This window comes from Alosa pseudoharengus, unplaced genomic scaffold (genome assembly GCF_046254945.1).
Source record: "Alosa pseudoharengus isolate Yale_2024_CS ecotype anadromous, Long Island Sound unplaced genomic scaffold, YU_APseudo_1.1 YU_APseudo_1.1_scf_4, whole genome shotgun sequence".
NCBI classification, from domain to species: Eukaryota; Metazoa; Chordata; class Actinopteri; order Clupeiformes; family Clupeidae; genus Alosa; species Alosa pseudoharengus.
In genome coordinates, this window is record NW_027468774.1 from 15,826,708 (window position 1) to 15,849,828 (window position 23,121).

The 23,121-nt window shown below is 43.9% G+C and overlaps 1 protein-coding gene across 3 annotated transcripts in view; it reads left to right on the top strand.

Annotated features, from left to right (window-relative positions):
• Positions 1-22,878, top strand: part of ppp1r1b (protein phosphatase 1, regulatory (inhibitor) subunit 1B) — a 24,625-nt gene extending 1,747 nt beyond the window's left edge. For 2 of the 3 annotated variants that reach the window (XM_076265007.1, XM_076265008.1), the window contains exons 2-5: positions 16,530-16,610; positions 17,424-17,499; positions 19,081-19,206; positions 21,154-22,878. In XM_076265007.1, coding sequence (XP_076121122.1) covers positions 16,530-16,610; positions 17,424-17,499; positions 19,081-19,206; positions 21,154-21,302 — 432 coding nt within the window. In that variant the 3' untranslated portion in view covers positions 21,303-22,878. Of the gene's footprint in view, positions 1-15,773; positions 15,857-16,529; positions 16,611-17,423; positions 17,500-19,080; positions 19,207-21,153 lie in introns of those variants that run through there. The other variant, XM_076265009.1, reaches the window with a different exon arrangement.
• Positions 22,879-23,121: the final 243 nt, after the last annotated feature.

The window sequence follows — 23,121 nt, forward strand, 5'->3', positions numbered from 1 at the left end:
AGAAAGAGAGGTTGAGGGGAAGAGGAGAGTGGAGGATAAGAGAACAAGTTGAAGTGGAAGGGTGTGATTAAAGGAGAGAAGAAGGTGTAGAACGCTTAATGAATGATACAAGTGTCTAATGCACTTCACTTGGGCTTCAGGCTGCAGATAGAGCAAATGGCAGTTGTAATTTAGCTTTGCCATCCACCCCACCCTCATCAGCATTTGTCACTCTGTTCTTCACAAGCTTTTTACTTCCTTTTCATAGAGGAAATGGTTACTAAATGTTTGTCTGTTTTGCACTTACAAGAGTGTGTGTGTGTGTGTGTGTGTAAGAAGAGTTCAAGTGGTTCTGCATGGACAGATAAGTTGAGATAAATGTTAAAAGGATAAATGTTGAGTCTGTGTATGGAAATATTAGTTTTGTGTGTAATAACGACAGTTAAAGTCTGGTGCCCTTGTAGTACTAGGCCCATAAAGTCAACCTTTCTTGCTTAAAACAAGAGTTTGCCACCTTCAAGGTAGGGAGGAAAGCAGTTAGTACTGAAGGCATATTCTTGTTGACTGAAGTGTCTAACTTGTCTTTGATGTGACTTTCACTAGATGTGTATGACTGAATTGGCTACAGTGTCAATATCATGGCATACTTACGGCAAACATCTACAAAGACCTTGACAGAGAGGGATATAGTATGGTGACATTACACCTTAGAATCTCATTGTTGTAGGATTTGTAAAGATCACATTATCAGCATGAATCACTCTTCACCTTGTTTTGGAAAAAGCAAAGAAAAGATGGGTAGTTTCATAATCAGAATGAGAGCTTTGTTTCACAATGCCTTATAGCCTGGCCACGCCCACCTAGAGCTCGTTTCAGGGAGATGCTAGTCTGGAACACCATTATTCACTAACATTTCCATCGGTAGTAGGTAGGAGGAAAGGGAAGGTTTCATAATCGTGAGTCCCCAGACTCTATTCACGAAGTGGTTTTAACTAGGCTATAACAATTAGCCCTTCTTAAAATATATACTTTTTGTTTAATCTACATCTGTTGAAGGATAAAAAAAACTGGTAACTGGTTATTGCCAATTCCAGTACTTCCATATCAAACTTCTAATGCTATAGGAGTGTTGGGGTGGACATCTGAAACAAATTCAGTTTTTTCTACCAACCTCAAGTTTTTGAGAACTTTAATGATCAATTTCTTGAGAACTTTAATCATCCAATCGGAACACATGGAACCGGTTATGTGGTTGCCCTGTAATATTGTTCAATCTGGGCATGCATTGACAATGTCAGAGAATTGGGTTATACTTTACTTGACAGTGTCGACATAAGACACTGTCATGAACGTGTCATAAACAAGTCATAAACGTTTATGACATAACGCTTCTGTTATTAAGTGACATTCGGTTTTTGTCATAACAAGTTAGGGTTAGGATTGGGGTTAGGTTTAGGGTTAGGGTTAGGGTTATAGGATTAGGGTTAGAGGTTAGGATTAGGGTTAGGGTTAGGTTTCATGTGTCATGACAGTGTCATGTGTTCATGACAGTGTCATGTCACTCCTATGTCGATAGTGTCAAGTAAAGTGTTACCGAGACTTGTCTCCACTTTGTACCGCTTTACAAGTTCAGTTGTGACTTTTTGAGTGCATCTCTGATACAGTTTTTAGGCTATGAGATGTAACAGGCAGGTCAGTATAGTTGATCTGTTGACTGTTTGCAGGTGATGGCTTAGCCCACCCTGGCCCCTGCCTAGAGCCGGTCCTGTACTATATATACTGTACTTTTATTTCAATATAGAATATATGTTGGAGTGGACCAAAGCTGTTTGATGGAAAACCTTCAACTACATAAGTTATTATGATGTTCAAATTATCTGGACATTTTTGAAGTATACAGACATGTGTGGATCTGGATAATATCAAACGCTCACCCTGATTGTGAAACAACCCAGACATTGTTAAACTGTCGTGACATTTTCCTGGTATGTTTCAGGTCTGAGTAACCTGTTACAGGGAAAGTAAACACACGGTGAATACAATGAACTTCTCTTGACCATTATGTTCTCTAAGTTTCTCATTAAGTTTCAACAGCACTCTCTGCAGATGCATCAACAACCTTCTCTGCATCTTCACTAACCAGTGCAAACAAGGAATTCAGAGCACTTAAAGGGACACCAGGCTACGTTTTCGTGTTAATTAATCATCTTCGTAAGTCGGTATATGGTTAAATGACTCATTACGGGGCGAATGAAGGCTCTCTCGTCCGCCCCTACTGCCTGTAGGAAGAATATCCCACTTGCAAGTTTGTTGTATCCTACCCCCCGACCGAAGCAAGCACAGAGGCAGGCTAATGAAACACTAGAGATTGTTGCAAACGTGTGTATAATGGCAGAGCCGGCGAAGAAGCAGCGAAAACCCTTGACGGAAGACGCAAAGAAAATGAAAAGAGCTTCAGACGGAGCGAGGGGGAGTTTCATAGAGAAAAAGAGAAAAAGTCTCTTTAAAAGCACAAGGACTGATGATGTTAGTGACCAGCTGTATATCAGTATGGGGGATTTTCCCTGTAGTTTCGCTGGGCCCAGAGGACACAATAGTAGCCGGTAAACAACCAGGTGGAAATGTACCTGGAATTGGGGTGAAGAGGTTGTTTAGACTGTTTGGTGTGTTGCATGTGAGGCTTCTAAACCGATCTGATGACCTCTGAGTTGGGGTCAGTAATGCAAAGTATTTTAACACAGTTCGGGGGGAAGTCTGGGGATTGTGGCCTTGAGTGTCCTAGACTCAGATAGAGGACTCCTGTAGGAACTCACTTTAGGAGTAGCATCCATCACAGAGTTCCAGACTCTTCTTGGTCGTGAGCTATGGTTCAGAGGGCATTCTAGTAGCTATGTGTTGTCTTAATGCCCTACTGAGGTACTTTGTGTAAGAAACGCTTGAACTACCAGATAGTGGAAACATAGATGGAAGTATGTCCAGTTAAAGCATGGACAAGTGTGTAGTACCTGTAGGGTTACCTATGGGAACACATTTAATGGAGGAGAATACTGCTGTTTACATTCAAAAGCTTATCTTTGAGTGTTGTAGATTTTGTAGTTGTGTGTGTGTGTGTGTGTGTGTGTGTGTGTGTGTGTGTGTGTGTGTGTGTGTGTGTGTGTGTGTGTGTGCACTTGCAAATGTGCCATCCCTGGGGAAATAAAAGTGGGTTCACCTTAAACACCCCTGTGTGTACACACGCCCTCTCTCTCACACACACACACACACACACACGCCCACACATCCCCACACATGCACACACTCAAACAAGCGGCCCTCTCACACCACAGGCGGCCTAATGTGATTATTGCAAATGATTTAATGGCACCAAACAACCTTAGGTAGATGGCTTCAGATTAAACACTATCTCCAGGAGAACTCTGAGCACCAATGCCACAGAACAGATCTGAAAAAAGTCAAGTAGAACAGCTCTGCTTTCCATTCCATTAACTCCTCCACCTTAAATTGGCCTGGTAATCAGTGGTTAAGGGTTGCACTGTTGTACGAGTTTATGCCCACAGCAGCAACTGCACACCTACTCACTCACTCACTCACTCACTCACACACACACACACTCACTCACTCACTCACTCACTCACTCACTCACTCAATCACACACACACACACACACACACACACACACACACACACACACACACACACACACACACACACACTCCCTCACTCAACTCACTCACTCACTCACACACTCATTCCCTTACTCACTCCCTCAATCAACTCACTCAACTCACACTCACTCACTTGCTCGTCATCAGGGCAAGTCACTGTTCAAATACACATACGTATTCCTCTGGTACCTCTCCTGACTTTTGTCTGACTTTCTGCTTATCTGTGTGTCTGGTCACAATGGGGATAATGAAGATGCAGGAAGGTTTCATCATCAAACAAACACACATACTGTACAAACACACACACACAGAGAGAGAAGGAGAAGGAGAGATAGATAGAGATTTGCGAGAGTTCATCTCTCTCTCTCTCTCTCTCTCTCTCTCTCTCTCTCTCTCTCACACACACACACACACACACACACACACACACACACACACACACACACACACACACACACACAAACACACACACACCCATATTCAAACAGTTTATTTGAAAGAAGGAAAGCTTTCATTTGACACAGTTACTGGGAAAACCATATGTTGGCCACTAAGTGCAGCAATTAGACATAGACATTATCTCTAATGATAGGTAATAGAGTAACTACAGCCAATATGGCGTCAATGATTTGTTTGTACGTAACATAAACAAACTGCTTGACACACACATGCACACACCCTTACAGTATACACAAAAACAAATATGGAGTATAAAAGATATGAATCAACACTGAATAAATAGTCAGTGGTTATTTGTTATCCGGCAAATTTCTCTATCCTCCCTCCCTTGCGCTCTCTCTCTCTCTCTCTCTCTTGCTCAGACGTCATACAACGACCTTTAGTGCAGTGAGTGTTTGTGTGTAAACACAGAGAGGTAAGGGACTGTCAACACACACTCCTATCAACAGAACATCAGAAATGCATACACACACACACACAAAAAAACATGCTAGGAACTAACAATGCTTTGGTTAACAGTTTACAAGTGACTTAGCTGAATAAATATGTGAAAGAGGGAGATAGTGAGAGAAAGCACGTGTGGGTCAATGATCGTGGGTGTAATTGTTAACACACACACACACACACACACACACACACACACACACTCACACACACACACACACACACACACACACACACACACACACACACACACACACACACACGTCAGTAAGTCTGAGGAAGAAAGGACACTATAGGGAAAGAGAGAGACTTATGAATGAGAGAATCTTAATGAATAAGAGAAAACAAGAGAAACAATGAGAAGGCCGCCCTAATGTATAGTCCACAAGGTGAGTACTTGATAGAATACATATGAAAGGATAAGTGGAAAAGGTGACTGAGGTAGTTAGAATGATTGAGGGAACTAATCTTGGTGTGTGTATGTGTGTGTGTGTGTGTTTGTGTTGTGTAAACAGTTCAAACACATTTTTTTTTTTTTAATGCGACAGGATAGTGGAGAATGACAGGAAGTGAGTGGGAGAGAGAGTCGGGGTGGGACCCCGGGTTGCCGGCGTACGGTGCAGGTGCCCCAGCCAGTTGCGCCACGGCTGGGGCTCAAACACAAATATTTAACAAAACCTAAATGATTTGTGTTCTGATGACACTTGAAACCGCAATCGCCTAACCCAATGCATGTGCATACACACACGTACGTGCGTGCGCATACACACACACACACACACACACACATACACATAAGAAAGAGAAGGCAGGGAGGTTACCAGCTCCTTCGGACATCACCTTCCAACCAGCATATTGCACCCATAAACATGACATACTTTTCAACTACTCCTGTCCACACACAGACATATGTGTCTCTCTTTCACACACATGCACACAGCATGTCAGCATGTTCCTTCTTGTGTTAAGAAATGTTGAAACTGTCTACACGAGGAACATTTGACTTCAGTGTCTAGTAGTCACGAGAATCTAAGTATCTGATCTATGGAACAGGAAACAGCTCTGTTGTTAGCTCCTCACCCCTACGACTTCTACTCCTCATAGCTTAGCTGCAGGCCCTGCATTAGAGTCTAGTACACATTAGTGGGGCTGCTGCCTACCTGCTCACTGATGCTGTATAAAAAATGAGGTGCTGAGCGCTGGTTATTCTACTGAGTAGTGCTGAGTCTCATCTGGAGCTTTGGGAATGGGTAAGGTTTTCATTTAGATGATGGATGACCTCAAGAGTCTTTACCAGCGGGTTTCTTCTTAAAGTGAATCTCTCTCTCTCTCTTTCTCTTTGTGTCTGTATTTATGAGTGAGTGTTCCTTTTAGATAGATAGATAGATAGATAGATAGATAGATAGATAGATAGATAGATACTTTATTGATCCCCAGGGGAAATTCAAGGTCTCAGCAGCATACAGACAACACAAACACATTCTTTAACAGCAGAAAGAGTAATTAAAGTATATAATATAAAAACACAACTAAGCAATAAGGACAGTAGAAGATAAAGGATATGCCTAATATACTAAAATACAAATATACTAACTAACACTTAATCTAAATCTATTCTAAAAACAGTATCCACATAGTGGTGATTAATCAATCAGAGGCGCTTGCAATGACTGAGGCAGGGACTGAGCCTGTGATTCTCTGTGCATAGTAAGGTAAGGTAAGGTGCTCTGTGTGAATGAGTGTCATGGTGATAGTGCAATGGTGATAGTGGTCATGGTGATGGTGCAAATGAGTAAGTCCAACAGTGCAACAATGCAGAAATAAAGTAAAGTCTATATATCTATATATTTAACTTTTTTAAGAAAAGGTATAAGTGTGGCCACAGTTCGCCTGTGGCATGGAGGGAGGGGTTATGCATATGTGCTAATGTGCTAATATAGCACGCAAACAGTGAGGCAGAAAGACAGTGGTAAAAGTGGCTAGTGGACAGACAGTATCCAAACATGGAGGGGGTTAAGAGGCAGACAGACTATGCAGAGAAGTCTATCTCTCCTCTTCCCTTAAGTGAAGCATTGAACAGTTCAATGGCCCTGGGGACAAATGACTTTCTCAGTCTGTCTGTTGTGCAAGGCAGTGAGCGAAGTCTCCAGCTGATCAGGCTCTTCTGCTTAACAATAGTGCTGTGGAGTGGGTGACCACAACAGGACGCTGGAGGACGCTGGCAACAACAGACTGGTAGAACATCCTGAGGAGCTTGCTGCACACATTGAAGGACCGCAGCCTCCTCTGGAAGTACAGCCTGCTCTGCCCTTTCTTGTAGAGTGCATCAGTGTTGGCTGACCAGTCCAGTTTATTGTCCAGGTGAAGACCCAGATACTTGTATGTGCTAACCACCTCCACATTGACCCCATCAATGTGGACTGGTAGCAGAGTGGGCTTAGACCTGCGGAAATCCACCACCATCTCCTTGGTCTTTGAAGTGTTGAGTTGAAGATGATTGAGTTTGCACCATTGCACAAAGTCCTCCACCAGGCCCCTGTACTCCTCCTCCTGCCCGTTCCTTATACACCCCACAATTGCAGTATCATCAGAAAACTTCTGCATGTGGCATGACTCGGTGTTGTATCAGAAGTCAGATGTGTACAGGGTGAACAGGACTGGAGAGAGCACAGTTCCCTGTGGCGCTCCGGTGCTGCTGATCACAGTGTCAGAGAGACAGTTCTTCAGTCTGACGAACTGTGGTCGCTCGGTCAGGTAATCTGTAATCCAGGTTACCAGGTGAGCATCCACACCCATCTGCAAGAGCTTGTCTCCCAATCTGAGGGGTTGGATGGTGTTAAAAGCACTTGAGAAATCAAAGAACATGATTATCACAGCACTTTTACCCTTGTCTAGGTGGGAATGTGTCCTGTGTAGAAGATAAGTGATGGCATCGTCCACGCTCACTTTCTCCTATGCAAACTGTAACGGGTCTAGTGCATGGCGTACCTGGGGTCTGAGCATACCTAAGACCAATTGCTCCATTGTCTTCATCACATGTGATGTAAGAGCGACAGGTCTGTAGTCATTAAGCTCACTAGGGTGTGGTTTCTTAGGGACAGGGGTAAGACATGATGTCTTCCACAGTGTTGGAACTTGTCCAAGGCGTAGGCTCAAATTGAAGATGTGCTTCAGTGGCTCCCCCATTTCAGCAGCACAGGCCTTGAGTAGCCTTGGACACAGTCTGTCAGGCCCCGCTGCTTTATTGCTGCGCAATTTCTTTAGTTGGACTGTCACTTGATCTGTTGTAATGGTGAGGGGTGTAAGGGGAGGGGAGGGGGAGGGGTGCATCTGGGATCTGTGTGTCTGATGGCTGTTGACTGAGGTCGTTGTCACCTCATTGTTCGTGATCGCCATGTGGGGGAGGGGTGCAAAATCCAGTGATGGTGGGGGTACGATAGCCTGTGATGATGGAGGTGAGTGTTGCACTGGTATTGAGGGGGTGTGGGGGTGGGGGCTGGGGGATGGTGGACAGACCACCGCCATTGTAGCTGGAGCAGGGCAGTCAAACCTGTTGTAGAAGTGGTTCAACTGGTTCGCCCTGTCCAGGTCCCCCTCCACAGAGCTGCTGTTCTTCTTCTTTTTAAAAGCCTTGGGCGCTGTTGAGGAGTTTCAGACACAGTTGAAAACAGCATAGTGTCCTTTTGGAACATTCCTCCCGGTTTGGTATCACCCACTTCCTCACCCCATCTCTGCCTCTCAGCTGACATGAGCTGTCCTCTGTAAAGCGCCCGAGAGGTGATTTAGTGTACGTGAAGGAGTGAGTGACACACGGCACACCCACCCATTGAATCTGCCATACTTGTGGCTTTGAGGTTTCTGAGTGGAGATTCCCTGCATCTCTGTCGATCAGGGCAAGGCGAGGCATACTAGTGATGTGTGTCTCCAGGCACGTTTCATGTACTCTGATTTTTTACAGTTTCGTTATTTGTCAGAATGACATCACCTGTGCTGTGGAAGTAGATTGCTAAAAACTAGGCTGTGTGTCTATGCTTGTGTACAAAACATTCTCATGACCACCACCGAGTTCCACCAATCGCATGCCACTTCCCCACTGTGTCGTCTTGGTTGCTGACACTTCACTGACTTTTGTGTGTGTGTGTGTGTGTGTGTGTGTGTGTGTGTGTGTGTGTGTGTGTGTGCGTGTGCTTCTGGCGCGTGGCTATATTTACACGCATGTGTTTCCGACTTGCTAATATTTCCCCGTGCTCCCCGTGAGGCCCTGACTCTCATCCCAGTGGATAATTTGTGCTCCATTACTACATAACAAATCCTACCCACAGTCCCCTGCAGGCCCAGCTGTACCCCTAGGTAAGAAAACCGATTCATTAAGCACACAACGGGTGGTGGTGCTACACAGAAATAATTGTGTGCATGTGTGTGTGTGTCAAAAAGGAACTTAAGAAACTGTTGGGCTGCCAGCAGGGAAAATTTAAGTCCCTCTGAAAAGCCACAACAAGACCCCCTGATGCTGTTTTGCTCCTAAATGCTCTGTGTGAGTGAGTCTGAGTTCTCATATGCCGACAGAACACACTTTCCATGTTTCCATAGCAAAAGCACTCAAGTAGAAGAACAGATACTTGGGTTAAAAAAAGCGTCTGTAAAAGTTTAAGTACTGATTCAACTTCTTTACTCGAGTAGAAGTAACAAAATACAGGCTCTAATATGTACTCAAAGGGTAAGGAATCCCGCTCTTTTGAAGGACTATTTTACTGGCTGTTACTGTTGGAAGGAGCAGACTGCAGCCCACACAGATGCTGTATCTATTCCAATTTAACAACTGTTACTCGATAACAACTTCTCACTGTCCCTAAAACTACCAGGCAAGCTTGTTGCCTTGAACCAAGCCAAGGATGAACTTGCAGAGAAACAAACATTCTGTTTTGAGGTAAGCTTGCTGGTAGAATAGGCCTAGTAAGTGGCAAATGACAAAACAAGTAATAAGACGCGTCATCTGTTAGACCTTCATGTCCTGATAAAGCGCTAGATTTCAGAGAGAAGTGTTTCTGTTATCATTGTAACCATTGTGTCTGGCACTCTATTGCCTGTGGCGCCTCAGCATATGTTTCAAAGGCGTCCCCCTTTTGTCCACTATTGTCCAATCCATTAATTTCTTGATGCTGGGAGACACACATTGCATGAAATACAAATAATCAATACCTCCCCTCAAATGCACCAATGCAAAAGTAACAAGGCTATTTTGAAAATGTAAGGAGTAGAAACTATAATTATTTCGGTTTAAATGTAGGTGAGTGAAAGCAAAAAGTTGTCAGAAAAGTTAGTGGTCCAGTAAAATACAGATAACTGAAAATGCTACCTAAGAACAGTACTTGAGTATGAGTGAATGTGGAAGTGGAAGTGTTTCTGTGTGACATATGTTCTCAGTGTCAGCCGGATGAAGCCCTACTTCCACTCATCATACATGGTCATGGAGACAAACAAGAGAAAAGCTCTGTTTGTTTTGTGCCACGGCGTCAGAACTGTCATTTCTTCATGGTTGTGTTCTGTCCGTTCTCAGCAGAGGCAGTCCTATGACTGTGACATTCAGCATAGCCTTGCTGTTATGTAACTATTTACCAGGAGCATGGATAAACATCGGTGGTTAGTTGTGCAGTGACGTGTCCTCTCTCTCTGCGTTCCTCATAGATTATGGACTGCTTTAACCTGTTGAGGAGTACGGTCACAAATATGTGATTAGAATGTTCGCAATCCGAGAGTTCCATATTATGATGTGACGTATCGTTTGTGTAGAATATTTGTGGAACCAGGAAAATAATTCACTCCTCTACAGGTTAAGTCCCTCTCTGTGCATTGGGTCTGATCCTAAGCTCATTGACAGTGGTAAACACGTTTGAAAAAGCAGTGTGTAAAATGTGGACAGGTCCATTTCAGGTCAGCTTAATAGGGAGCAGGGACAACAACAGTCTTACAGTATATTATTATTACATACAGAGATGCCGTCACAGATGAACACCACTTCCTGTTATTTCTGTAGTTTTTCATAGGCACTTCCTAGTACTGATTTGTGAAGGGCAGGGAACCAGCACTCTGCTCTGTTGTGCAATAGCACAGTGTACCTATGGAAAATCTGTTATTCAAAGATGTCTGTTTATAGAGATGGATATTTTACTGGATTTAATGTGTCTGCTGAAATGAAATGACAAAGATCCAAAGAAGCAGGTAAAGAGTAAGATAAAGGAGAACCAAGAACCACGAGAGAAGAGTGAGATTTGTTAGTGGAGGTCAATACCCTGTCAATTAAGGGAAAAGTCAATATGAATAAACAAACTGGTGTGTAATAGACATACAGGCCTGTGGTAGTCAATATGTCTGTGTGTTTGTGCACCCATTTTTGTCTATGGTAGGATGTATGTGTGTGTGTGTGTGTGTGTGCGTGTGCGTGTGTGTGTGTGTGTGCGCGCGTGCGGGCGCTGAGATCTAGTTTAGGGTGTCCTACTGCGTCGGCTGATGCTTTTAATAGGCTGATAGTGCTATCAGAGAAACATTCTCCAGGGGGGAGTCCCACATCAGCCACAGCTATGCCCCGCACAACCCACCCACCTGAGCATGGACTCTCTCTCTCTCTATCTCTCTCTCTCTCACACACACACACACACACACACACACACACACACACACACACACACACACATGTGTACACAACCACAGCCCTTATTGCACCATACTCATCACTCTGTCTGTCTCTGTCTCCCTCCCACTGGTGCCCTGATGGGCAGGGGCGCCGCTAGGGTTGTATTCCATAGTACGCACCATGGCCCAGGGCGCTAATCACCCCCCCCCCAAAAAAAAAGGGGCTACCCTACACGTATAGGTGTTTCAAGCTTTTTAAAAGTTATGGGATGAGGGAGATTTTTTTTTAGATTCTGGCTGCTAAACACACCATTTTAACGCAATTTGGGTGGGACAGAAATACCTAATACCTTTACAGAGCAAGCCGCTCTGGCCATATAGGCTCTGGCTCACATGACGTGAACATTGCTTTAAATGCATTATCGCTTCACTACCCACTATCGCTTCACTAACACGCGAACAAGGGAAAGAAAAGAAAAAAGAAACCAATGAGCTTATGTCGCAATTTGCGATAGGCCTAGAGAAAAGACAGCTATGGTTACCTAACAATAATGATTTGCTTACACTGCTGTTTGGTTGTCCCAAACTTTGAGATGATCCATACTCCGCATTAACTGAATCTTATCAATCTTGAAACCCGAACTGATGTTCCAAACAGCGTGACTGTAGAATGCCTAATCTCACTACCTGCTAAGAACAGTGCTCCTATTACTGTTAAACACCTGAAAAATATTAAGCTGCTGTTTTCTTTTCATGACGAGCACTACGCTTGAATGATATGACTGAATGGAACGTTGCGTTTTTAAGCGCCAGAACTGCTTATCATGTCGTGACAAAGTTTACACCAATCATCTTCTAATGTATCCTTATGTTGAGATGTCCATTCTCTTTGCCCTATGCTATCATTTTTGCGAAGCATGTTTCAGTTAAGGCAATACACAAGCTATTTTTGTTGTTGTAATATTTAATAATTTCATTAAAGCGTTGAAAAATTGTACGCACAGTGCGTATAGGCCTACTGTGTTGCAACGTTTCGACCCGACTGGGCCTGAGGAAGACCCAGTCGGGTCGAAACGTTGCAACACATTAAATATATGGGAGTTTTAGCAGAGTGCGGGCATTTCATTCCTTTGCAGTTCTAGTTCCATTTGCCCTGCACCTCACCGGTGGGGATGTGCACACCTCCACTACTAATCAGGAGACATGCCCCATCAGCAGTGGCGCCGCCAGCCGTAATCCATTAAATATATGGGAGTTTTAGCAGAGTGCGGGCATTTCATTCCTTTGCATGTCTCCTGATTACCGCTCTATTCTTAGGTTTGAATCACCTTTTAGACCAAAGACTGCTAGGAAGGGACTGAGAACCAGTTCTGAGAGACAGAGACAGAGAGATGTGATGCACTGTGATCATAAATGATCTGGTATATTGAGTAACAGAGACACAGCCTGTCAGACTGATGTGTGTGCATACAGTGCCCTGCTCTCTGGTCAGTTTTAAAATGGCCCAACCATTTTAAAGATGAATGGACCAAGTAAATGTATTGTCCACGACAGTATTTCAATCACTCTTCGGTTTTGACAGTTAGCAAGAACATAACAGAGACTATAAATGATTGCCTGAAATAGACTCTCTGTCTATTTTGCATAGCCCAGAGAATAATGAATAATGAAAATGATAGTGAAATGAGGTAATGCTTCCTGTGAACTTCCTATCATTATACTGACATCACTGTATGATTGAGAACAATTCCAAATCCGATCGGTATACTGTATGTTTGGATGTGTTTGGTTCTGAGTGCGGAGGCTGTGCATGTCAGTCTTTCTTGAGAATTTTCTTAACCAAAGTGATTAGACAAGTTTATTAACCTACAGTTCTACCTGAGTACTCACGCACACACACACACACACACATGCACCTGCACAGTGCACGCACACACACACACACTTTTACACCTGCATGTGCACCTGTGCTGCTGAAAAGCTGTTTTCAATGAGAAGATCAGAACAATAAGCCTCTACAAATGCTGGTGTTGCACATAGAGATTTTCTCTCGTGTGACGTGTGTGTGTGTGTGTGTGTGTGTGTGTCTGTGCGCATTTGCACATGATGAAAGAATGTTTGCTCATTAAGCATGTTTCAGAAGTCAGACTTGATGGCTTGAGTCTGTAGTGTAAAGAGAGAAACTTACGTAATTCCTAACGAGGTTCTTTTCAAAGCCAGAGAATTACAAGACTTATGGCTTCTGGTTACATCATTGTCTGTCACTTTCACAATCCTTGTCACTTGGTGGGGGAGAGAGAGGTTCTTGTGCATGTCCCAGTTTGCAGTAATGCTTCTCATTCATTGATCTCATTTCATTTCATCTCTCTGTGTTTCTCACTCCACTGCCTCTCTCTCTCTCTCTCTCTCTTTCTCTCTCTCTCTCTCTCTATTTCTATCTCTCTCTCTCTCTCTCTCTCTCTCTATTTCTCTCTCTCTCTCTCTCTCTCTCTATTTCTCTCTCTCTCTCTCTCTCTCTCTCTCTCTCTCTCTCTCTGTGTGTGTGTGTGTGTGTGTGTGTGTGTGTGTGTGTGTGTTTGTGTTGGGTGGCTAAATGTTGGTTGCCCCATCAGCTGGAATATGGGTTGAAAGCTGTACAGTCCAAATCCATCTGATTTCATCTGACACATAGCTTGTTGATCCAAAAGTCTCTCGTCCTCTCTCTCTCTCTCTCTGTCTGACATATTTCTATGTGGGCTATTATTTGAGCTAATTGTAGACCAATGTCTTGGAGTAAAGTAAAAAAAAAAAATGGAACCTGTGATAAATTTATAAATTCTTACAAAACACCTCCTTGACCTTAATTATCTTTGTACCACCGACTCTGTCTCTCTTCTTGCTCGCGACCTCTCTCTCTCCTTTTCTCTCTCTCTCTCTTCCCTTCTCTCCTTCATTCCTTCACCTGACCTCTTTCTTTTCTTCTCTCCCTTCTTCATGCATAAACAGACTCTGTTGATGTTTCAGTCTCTGAAGCAGGTCTCATCCACACACACACACAGACACACACCACCACCACCTGGTTGCTATTGCTTTGCTTTATCCGTATGGAATGATAGACTGATAGAATGACACAGACCGAGAGAGAGAAAGAGAGAGAGAGAGAGAGAGAGAGAGAGAGAGAGAGAGAGAGAGAGAGACCATATGAGGTGAGGGAGTGTAGATGGGGACTGTGAATGGCAGGGATCTTCAAATAGGGCAGTGATGTGCCATTAGTGTGGTTTACAGGAGCAGAGATGAACACAAGGGTGGATAATGGAGAGGATTGGGGCAACAAAATAATGGGACTGAGTTTAGCTGGGCATGAAGAAAGGGACACTGAAGCCCCTTCAGGATAAGAGAAGAGGTCAATAGGATGAAGAGAAGAAATGGAAAGAGAAGAAGAGAAGAGAAGGGGTCAAAAGGAGAGAGATAGAGAGAGCGAGAGATGGTGGGATTAGAGTGCTGTTGGAATGCTGTGGGTGTTGTCCCAATAAATGTGGCTCTGATCTGTGGCCGGTTGTGCTGGTAGCTTTCCACCATGGCTAAGTCGCACTGCTTTGGCAACAATTGGATTGTTAATATGACGCAAAATCTTACGTCCACCCACAATCACACCAGCATGCTGAGAGAGAGGAAAAGAGAGAGAGAGAGACTACTATTGTTTGAGTCTTGAAAAAAGAGGGCTACGAGGAATATTCCATTAATTACATGATTTATGAGTGGTCCATCACTGGAATTAGCCCTGCATGTGCAAGACACTTCCCGACAACTCCCTAAATTCCAGTTCTTACAACATTACCCTGAGACTATATACATTATAGTGTTTCATATGTCATATGCTATATGTTTATATGTCTCCTTAGGGTCTGCAAGTAAGACGTAGAGAGAATATAACGAATGTGTCCTAATGAATGATGAGCCACATATTTCCATGGCCTGAACGCTTCCTCTGCAGACTGTGACATGACCTTATGTTTGATAAACTTTTACCCAGAAATATGTGTTGGTGGATGTCATGTCTTACACCACGGCCTCCCCACACCCAACACCCTCTTAGGAGACTGGACTCTCTCATGCCTCCCTATAACCCACTTACATCATCATCCCACAGATGGCTCCAGCAAGGGCCAGCAAAACAAAACAAAGCAACAGGGTGAGGGTGCAACCCCACGGTCAGCACATGTCCACCCCTGGAGTGGACGCGGTCACTGCAGCCCCACACAGACCCAGCTGTCTACACACGCACAGCTGTCTCTCCCAGCACCTCTGACCACTGTCATGTCATCCCCCCCCCCCCCCCACACACACACACACACACACAGTATCCCACGGAACAGGCCTTGTTTGTAAGAGGGCCGCAGTCTCCATAGAGGGCCCAACACAGGCCCATGCTGAACCCTCAGGAGAGTGAGCTTCTGCTGGGCAGACAGTAGGGTGGAGAGGGGGACAGGGCAGGGAGGAGTGGAGGGATGGCTGATAGAGGCTGTGGATGGGGGTGATTAGCGTTATCACCTCTCCATGTCCTGCCAGATGCGTTGGGCTGCCGCAGAAGGGGGTCTACGCGCAAGCTGACGCACTTACTCGCACTCACAGACACACACAAACACACACACTCTCTCACAATGGATACAGGCTCAAGGGGAATGCGTAACTCCATGCACGTATGTACAGTGCTTTTAAAATATAGATAAGCTGAAAACTAGAGGGATAGGATGACTGACATACACATGGCTCAACAACACACCGACACAAACACACGCTTCCACTACACCTAATTGGCAGCTAATAAGCATTAGTGAAGCCAAATACACAACAGTTAGAGCCAGCATGTACTGCTGATGTGTAGCTGTTTCTGTCTAAATAGGTACCACAACACGGAAAAAAGACTTTCTCCTGTTTGTCTCTATGCCTCTTTCTCTGCCTCTCTAAGTCCCAGCTTGTTGTGTAAAAGTCATTTCTGAGCATGATTTCTGAGGGTCACAATTGCACGTAAGCTGTGGCAGAGCAGCATGAGCCAGAACATTCTGGAAGACTCCTGCCTGTGTTTGGATGGCCCCTCGGAGCTGAGGTCACCCACTGGCTGACCCATGACCTCAGCTGGAATTTTGATTGGAGCAAATCCTTGATGAGGCGGCTGTGTTCCAAAATGCCCCCCTCCCCTCCCAAGGAAAAAAAAGAAGGTTGAATGTGGCTGGCCAGGACGTTAGATGACAACTCTCATGGCAACTGTGCTCAGAGTCAACTGCACTGTATTTTTTTTGTTTGTGCTCATGGGTCAAGGTTGTCTGTTTTTTGCTCTCTCCCTCTGTGTGTGTGTGTGTGTGTGTGTATTAGATACGGCGTCGGAGGCCCACACCTGCCACCTTGTTCAGAGTGGCTGACCAGTCCCCTGAGGACGATAATTCTACTCACCAGGTGAGACATCTCCACATCCAGTCAGGAGGATCTAGATCTCCACACCCAGCATGTAACATTTACTATGACACACACACTGAGTATATATATATATACATACATACACTGTAAGTCCTCCATCAGCGAGGGAAACATTCAAGACCTACTGTGGACAGATGAAACCAGTGATAGTGGGGAACTTATTCTTCATACACATGCAAGTCAATATCACATTATCACATTGATATCAATAAGTAATACTAAAATAAAACAATTATAACAGCTAAGTGGTGTGTGGCAACGAATTTGAAGCTGAAATTTTCAACTTAATATTTTCTGTTGGGGTCTACTGTATAAACTATAAAGCCTAAATAAATAAATTTCAATGTCAGAGTTCATATGCACACATAGACAAGGTTGCATGGGGTTTCTTTAACAGCTAATGAAATGTTGTTTTGGACTGTAAGCCTGCATGACATGCGACACACACATATCACCTTGTATCATAGTTTAGAGCTAATTCAGATGACTGTTATGTTGTAAGAATATGATGTACCCGGGTCTTATCCCAACACCCAAGTCTGAAGCACAAACAAGACATTCTGATTCCTGCCTTCATCTCGTTAACCTCCACATGCACATTGTATTCTCTTTGATGAATATGACATCAGAGGAGTGTGCTACATCCTTCCTGTCAGGACACTTCCACTCAGTGGAATATTTAATTGCTCATTCCACTTGTCTGTTTGAGTCTGTCACTCCTTTGTGAGTTTATTGGTCTAGATTTTCTAAGAACACCCCCCACCCGTCTTTCTTTTAACTTCCCTTCTTCAGTGGGTCGTTGGAGAGAATGGGGTTCTCAAGCCCAAACGAGTCAACCCAAATGTGTACCAGCCGCCATCACTGAAAGGTATGATTGTGTGCTCAAATGTGAGGTCAATGGTAAACTGCACTGCGTAGTTATGTCGTGTGTGAGCTGTGATGTGGCTTGCTTGGCTCGGCCCTGTGTTGTTGTGTATACCCTTTGCCAGTGTCCAAATGTGCTGGTGTGCCTGCATCAGTCTGTTGGGTATGCAACATGCTTCTCTGTGCTTCACTTGCACTGGTGTTTTATGTTCTGTCTTTGCACGTCACCAGCATTGAGGAGTGCACGTTTTTATATGTACATGCATGTGCATGCCAATTCACATGTGTGTGTGACAGAGTGAGAGAGAGAGAGAGAGTGAGAGAGAGAGAGAGAGAGAGAGATTAGAAGTGGTGACAGCTGTGGTGGGTGTAAATCTGTGTGGCCTTGGATCATCCAGGATTACAAAGTAGAGCATACAGCTGTGCTTGCACACACACACACACACACACACACACGCAATAGACACACAGATGCACTCATACACTACATCCACCCATCCATCCATCTATCTATCCATTGATCTACTCATCCATCCATAGTCTGTTATCTGACTATGTTGATGTATAACTTTTTGTCTATTTGGGCAAGTACCTTTGTCTGAATAAAACTCAGACATAAACATACATAGGCAATGTATGCAAAATGAATGAGAAATGTAACTTAATAGTTCATTTGACCGATTGTTCCATCCACCACACCAGTCTGCACAGGTGGACTTACTTGACCTGATCATTAACAGTTTGCTTCTGTGTCTTGCATGTTAACACTGGATTATTCCCTCTCAAATAAAGCTTCTGCTTTCCAGCTGTGAACTCACCTGGAGAAGAGAAAAGGGGGAATATTTTAGACTCAGACGCACGTCCAAGCTTTTTCATTACTCCTGAAAGAGGGTCTTTTATAAGTGAAGTGAGTCACTATGGCCTAACACACATAACCTATCTGTGCCATCTCCCCACTGATAAATCCCTCATCAGTGCACATGTGCAGACTGAATGCTGCCTTTCTGTGTGGGAGATCAAAATGAGCGCTTAGAGGGCCCAAGGTTGTAGCCGTTGTGTAAGTGAATGTGGTTAAGATACAGAAAGAGAGAGGGGGGGGGGGGTAGAAGAGAGGAAAGACGACAGAAAAATGTCAAATCAATAGTGTATTCAAGGAAAGCCAATAGAAAAGAACTGTGTGGTGAAGCTTCTGCAGACTTCATGATCGCTCCATTGATAGTGGTGTCTCGCTATAAAGTGTACAAAGGCTCAGAATGTTTTTCACTTTGTCTGTAGGGGGACTCTGCTGGTGTGCTTTTCTAACTGTCTCTGGGGCTTTCTGCCTGTCTGTCTGTCTGTCTGTCTGTCTCACTCTCCATCTGTTTTCCCTGTCTGTCGGTCAGCCTGTTTGCGTGCGCCTACTTGTCTGACATTCGAACATCTCAGACATCTGCAGCCCCTGGCGTAGCACCCCAGTGATGCACATGACACCAAAACCTGTACCCTTTTTACCTATGGATGTGTCCCAATGTGTGTGTCCCTGCCTTGGTGGGTTGTGTGTATGTTCCCGGTGTGTGTGTGTGTGTGTGTGTGTGTGTGTGTGTAGCCGTGCAGCAGATGGCTGAAGCTCAGATGCAGAAGCTAGGTGTGTACCCACACATGGAGGAGGAGAATGAAGACTACCCTGGACAGGGTGATGAGGACGAGGAGACAGGCCTCACTGAGAGCAGTGGTAAACACCGCTCCAGACACACACACACACACACACACACACACACACACACACACACACTCTAACACGCTCTATCATAATTCACACAAACATGCACGCACACACATACACAATCTCTCTCTCTCTCTCTCTGCCGTAATTGGGGCTGGTTGTGTTTGCAGGGGCTAATCGGCCCTGCTCACGCTCAGATGGCACTCTCTCCTCTCCTCTCCGTGCCCTTGTCTGAGCCAGTGACCTAAGCAGCGTCCGGCCAGCTGTGGCCATCATGCCAGGCAGAGGAAGACCAGCCCAGCTACTGCTTCTGGCACTGCCTTAAATTAACATCTCTTTTCACACCTACACACACACACACACACAGCACACACTTATTGTGATGCAAAACATGCACACCCCCCCCCCCCCCCAAAAAAAAAAATGCAGAGACACTCACACACATACACACGCAGATGCAAAACACATCAGTGAATATTCACACACACACACACACACACACACACACACACACCGCAGGCTCAGGCTCAGTGTTGCATGCAAATTCAGATGTGGCAACCGACACAATAAAAAAGGAGCCAGATAGTGTTTAACTGTCAATCTTCCTCCAGTAGGGCTGAATCATGCCTGTAATAAAATAGCATCCTGTAATAACCAAAGAGGACGTCAAATGAATGGCACACATACACATACATAGACCCTTTCAAGAGAGTTCCATTATCAGCATCATAGTTGGCCCCACAAGGCTTCCGTTTTAACATTCCATATGTTATCTTAATGCAGAGGAAGTAGATTGGGAACCAAATAGAACGTTCAAGCATTGTTTTTGTTTTTATTGTTTAAAGGGTCTATAAAGATGGTTACAAAAAATACAGTATACATACACATAAATACACATATACACACACACACACACACACACACGCACACATACACATACACATACACATACAGATATACAGTACATACAGAGAGAGAGAGGTGTTTGAAAATGATCAATGGGATTACAAGCTCACAGAGCTTGTTTGTGAAGTGTGAGTGGCCCACTATCTGATCCGTGTGTTACCCTCTGAGCTCTACCCTTTTGGCCTATCCCCACCTCTATGTTTCTTTTCTTAGCTTTTGGAACAAGCCTGTGTATTCATACATTCATTCATTGTGTCTGATGGAACAGCATCTCACCGTATCATCACAAATACAATTGGCCCAGAGTTTTATGGCAAAAAAAGGTTAATGTGAATTTTGAATTAATTGCTTCATAATCTAATATTTGAAAATATGGACCTCTGTTGAAAACAGGCAGCAGTGGAACAACTTTTTAAAAGTCGTATTTTACTTCCTATTGACAGAGTTGGATGTTCATCTTTATTGGTGAAATCGCTTGGCATCACTAAGGCCAGGGCTGAACACAGGTAGCCAGTGACCTCAAAACATGCAAAGCACATAAATGTAATCAGATATGGCCAGGAGAGTGGTGTTCCATCAGTCCACTATAGTATCCACCATCACAAAGGCCTTTTTAAAGGGACACCAGGCAACGTTTTCGTGTTAATTACTCATCTTCGTAAGTCGGTATATGGTTAAATGACTCATTACAGGGCGAATAAAGACTCTCTCGCCCGCCCCTACTGCCTGTAGGAAGAATATCCCGCTTGCAAGTTCAGTGTATCGTACCCGCCGACGGAAGCAGGATCAGTTTACATCCTGCATCCACAGCACTGAGGCAGGCTAACGAAACTCTAGCGATTGTTGCAAACGTGTGTATAATGGCAGAGCCGGCGAAGAAGCAGCGAAAACCCTTGACGGAAGATGCAAAGAAAAGGAAAAGAGCTTCAGACCGAGCGAGGGGGAGTTTCGTAGAGAAAAAAGCATCAGGCTTGCCTGGTGTCCCTTTAAGAGCGTCCAAGCGCTACAAAAGTTGTCACACTTTTATGACATCACTTCTATTTCACATAGATCAACAGGAGGTCGGACCTACGGACACAGGATCCGGGATGGGCACAGCGGTTGCCATGGCCCGGAGCGGCGTGGAAGAGGAGAGTGAGGAAGAGGATGAGGAAGAAGAGGAACAAAAGAGAGAGGAGGGGAGTCGGAAAGGAGAGTGACCGTAAAAGAGAGGTGGAGAGAGATGGGGATAGGGGACAAATAGAAGTGCATATGTATAAAAAGACTGACCCACTTGAAAAATAAAAAGGCATGAAGGATGTGTGTGTGTGTGTGTGTGTGTCTGTCGGTGCGTGTGTGTGTGTTGCATGCATGTGTAAGAAAGATTGTTCTATGTGTTTAGTGAGTGCAGTTGAACACAAGACAAGCAGCACAATGGGTAGACAGGAGAAAAAAAACATGAAATATGGGGATGAAATAAAATGACTATGATTGACATAAATGGGAGCGATACGTTCATCATTTTATTTAGACATATGTGAAGAGTAATCTGATCATGATTCATTGAACCTTATGGTCATAATGGTATGGAAATATTACCTGTAAGCACCGTGTCACATTGTGGTATTCCATTTGACCGTGTAGTCATCTTCGACAGAAACTCCTGTTCGGTGAAGAACGATACCAATACATGGGACTCAAGACCAATGGCATGGATGGGAACAACATACAGACACTTGTGTGCACATATTCACACACACACATACAAACATATGCACACATACCCAAAGTTGTGTGAACGTGTCAGTATGTGTAAAGTGTTTGTAGAGGTTGACATGTTAAGCTGATTTAACCTCCTCTTAATATCACTCACAGCAAGTGTGGTATGATAACATTTCTGAGGGTTGACATGTACAAATGACGTCATTGTTATTCAGTTGGTTTGTGAACACTACACTATGGCCTAGAGGGCAGAAAATGTCAGATATTCCATGGCAGTTTCATAAAAACATGCATTACTACTGCCATCTAGTGGCGTATGCACCCACACAACATTTTACCCCCCCCCCCCCTTACTGAAGGGGTATTATAGTGTTGGCTGCTTTATATCTTGTATATAGCTTTCAAATCAATTTAGGCCTATCTTCCTCCTGTTAAAAGTATTTTTAATTGTGATATCTAGCCTATCGTTCAGCAATAATGACCTGTTCAATCAAGTTGCCTATTTGATCATCTGGAATTGTTCTCTCTTCAGTTGCATTTCTCTCTTTCTCTGCTTCTTTCTCTCTTCTCTCTACTGATTGCTATATTATTCACTTGAGTATAACCAGTTTTTTTTTTAATGTCATCTATCACAGACGTACAAGACTGAATAATGATCAGTTTAACTAGGTTATTAAATGTGTTTCCTGTCAAAACACAGACCGTTTTCCCAAGTCCATTCTGTTGTAACTGAACATGTAGGACTATTCAGACCTAGGCAATGATTGAAGTGTTTTTCTAATAAGGGATCTTTGTCTGTGCTGAGGTCTCTGGGCTGCATGTCAATAACTTTGTTCTAAGGGTTATTTAGGGCTGGTGTCTCTCTCTGTCTCTCTCTCTCTCTCCCTCTCTCCTCTGACCACTGTCTGCCCACAGCAATGCTTAAATTGATAACCTTTACTTTACTGATTCCCTTCATTTATTTGAACTTGTTTTAAATTCATTCCTGTTTGTTTTAATCTATGCTTATTGAATTCAGTTCTGACACTTGTAAAGTTGTATCAGAGAAACAAATATAATATTCACTGAAATTAACTGAGATGTCTTGTTATTTGTTCGTTCAAAAAACGAGGTGTGTGTATGTGCACGTGTGCACGTTTTCAGTGGCATAGTGTGCAGTTACTCACATTGGAAGAGATGTCACAAGTTCATTGTGTTTTATAAACCAGTCCTCAGTCTCTGGTCTCTTTGTGATATCCCAAATGGTTTCTGTTTTCATTCATTCATTTCAAATGTGCAGGCTCAGTTCAGGTTTGAGCTCTCCCCAAGCCACAGTAT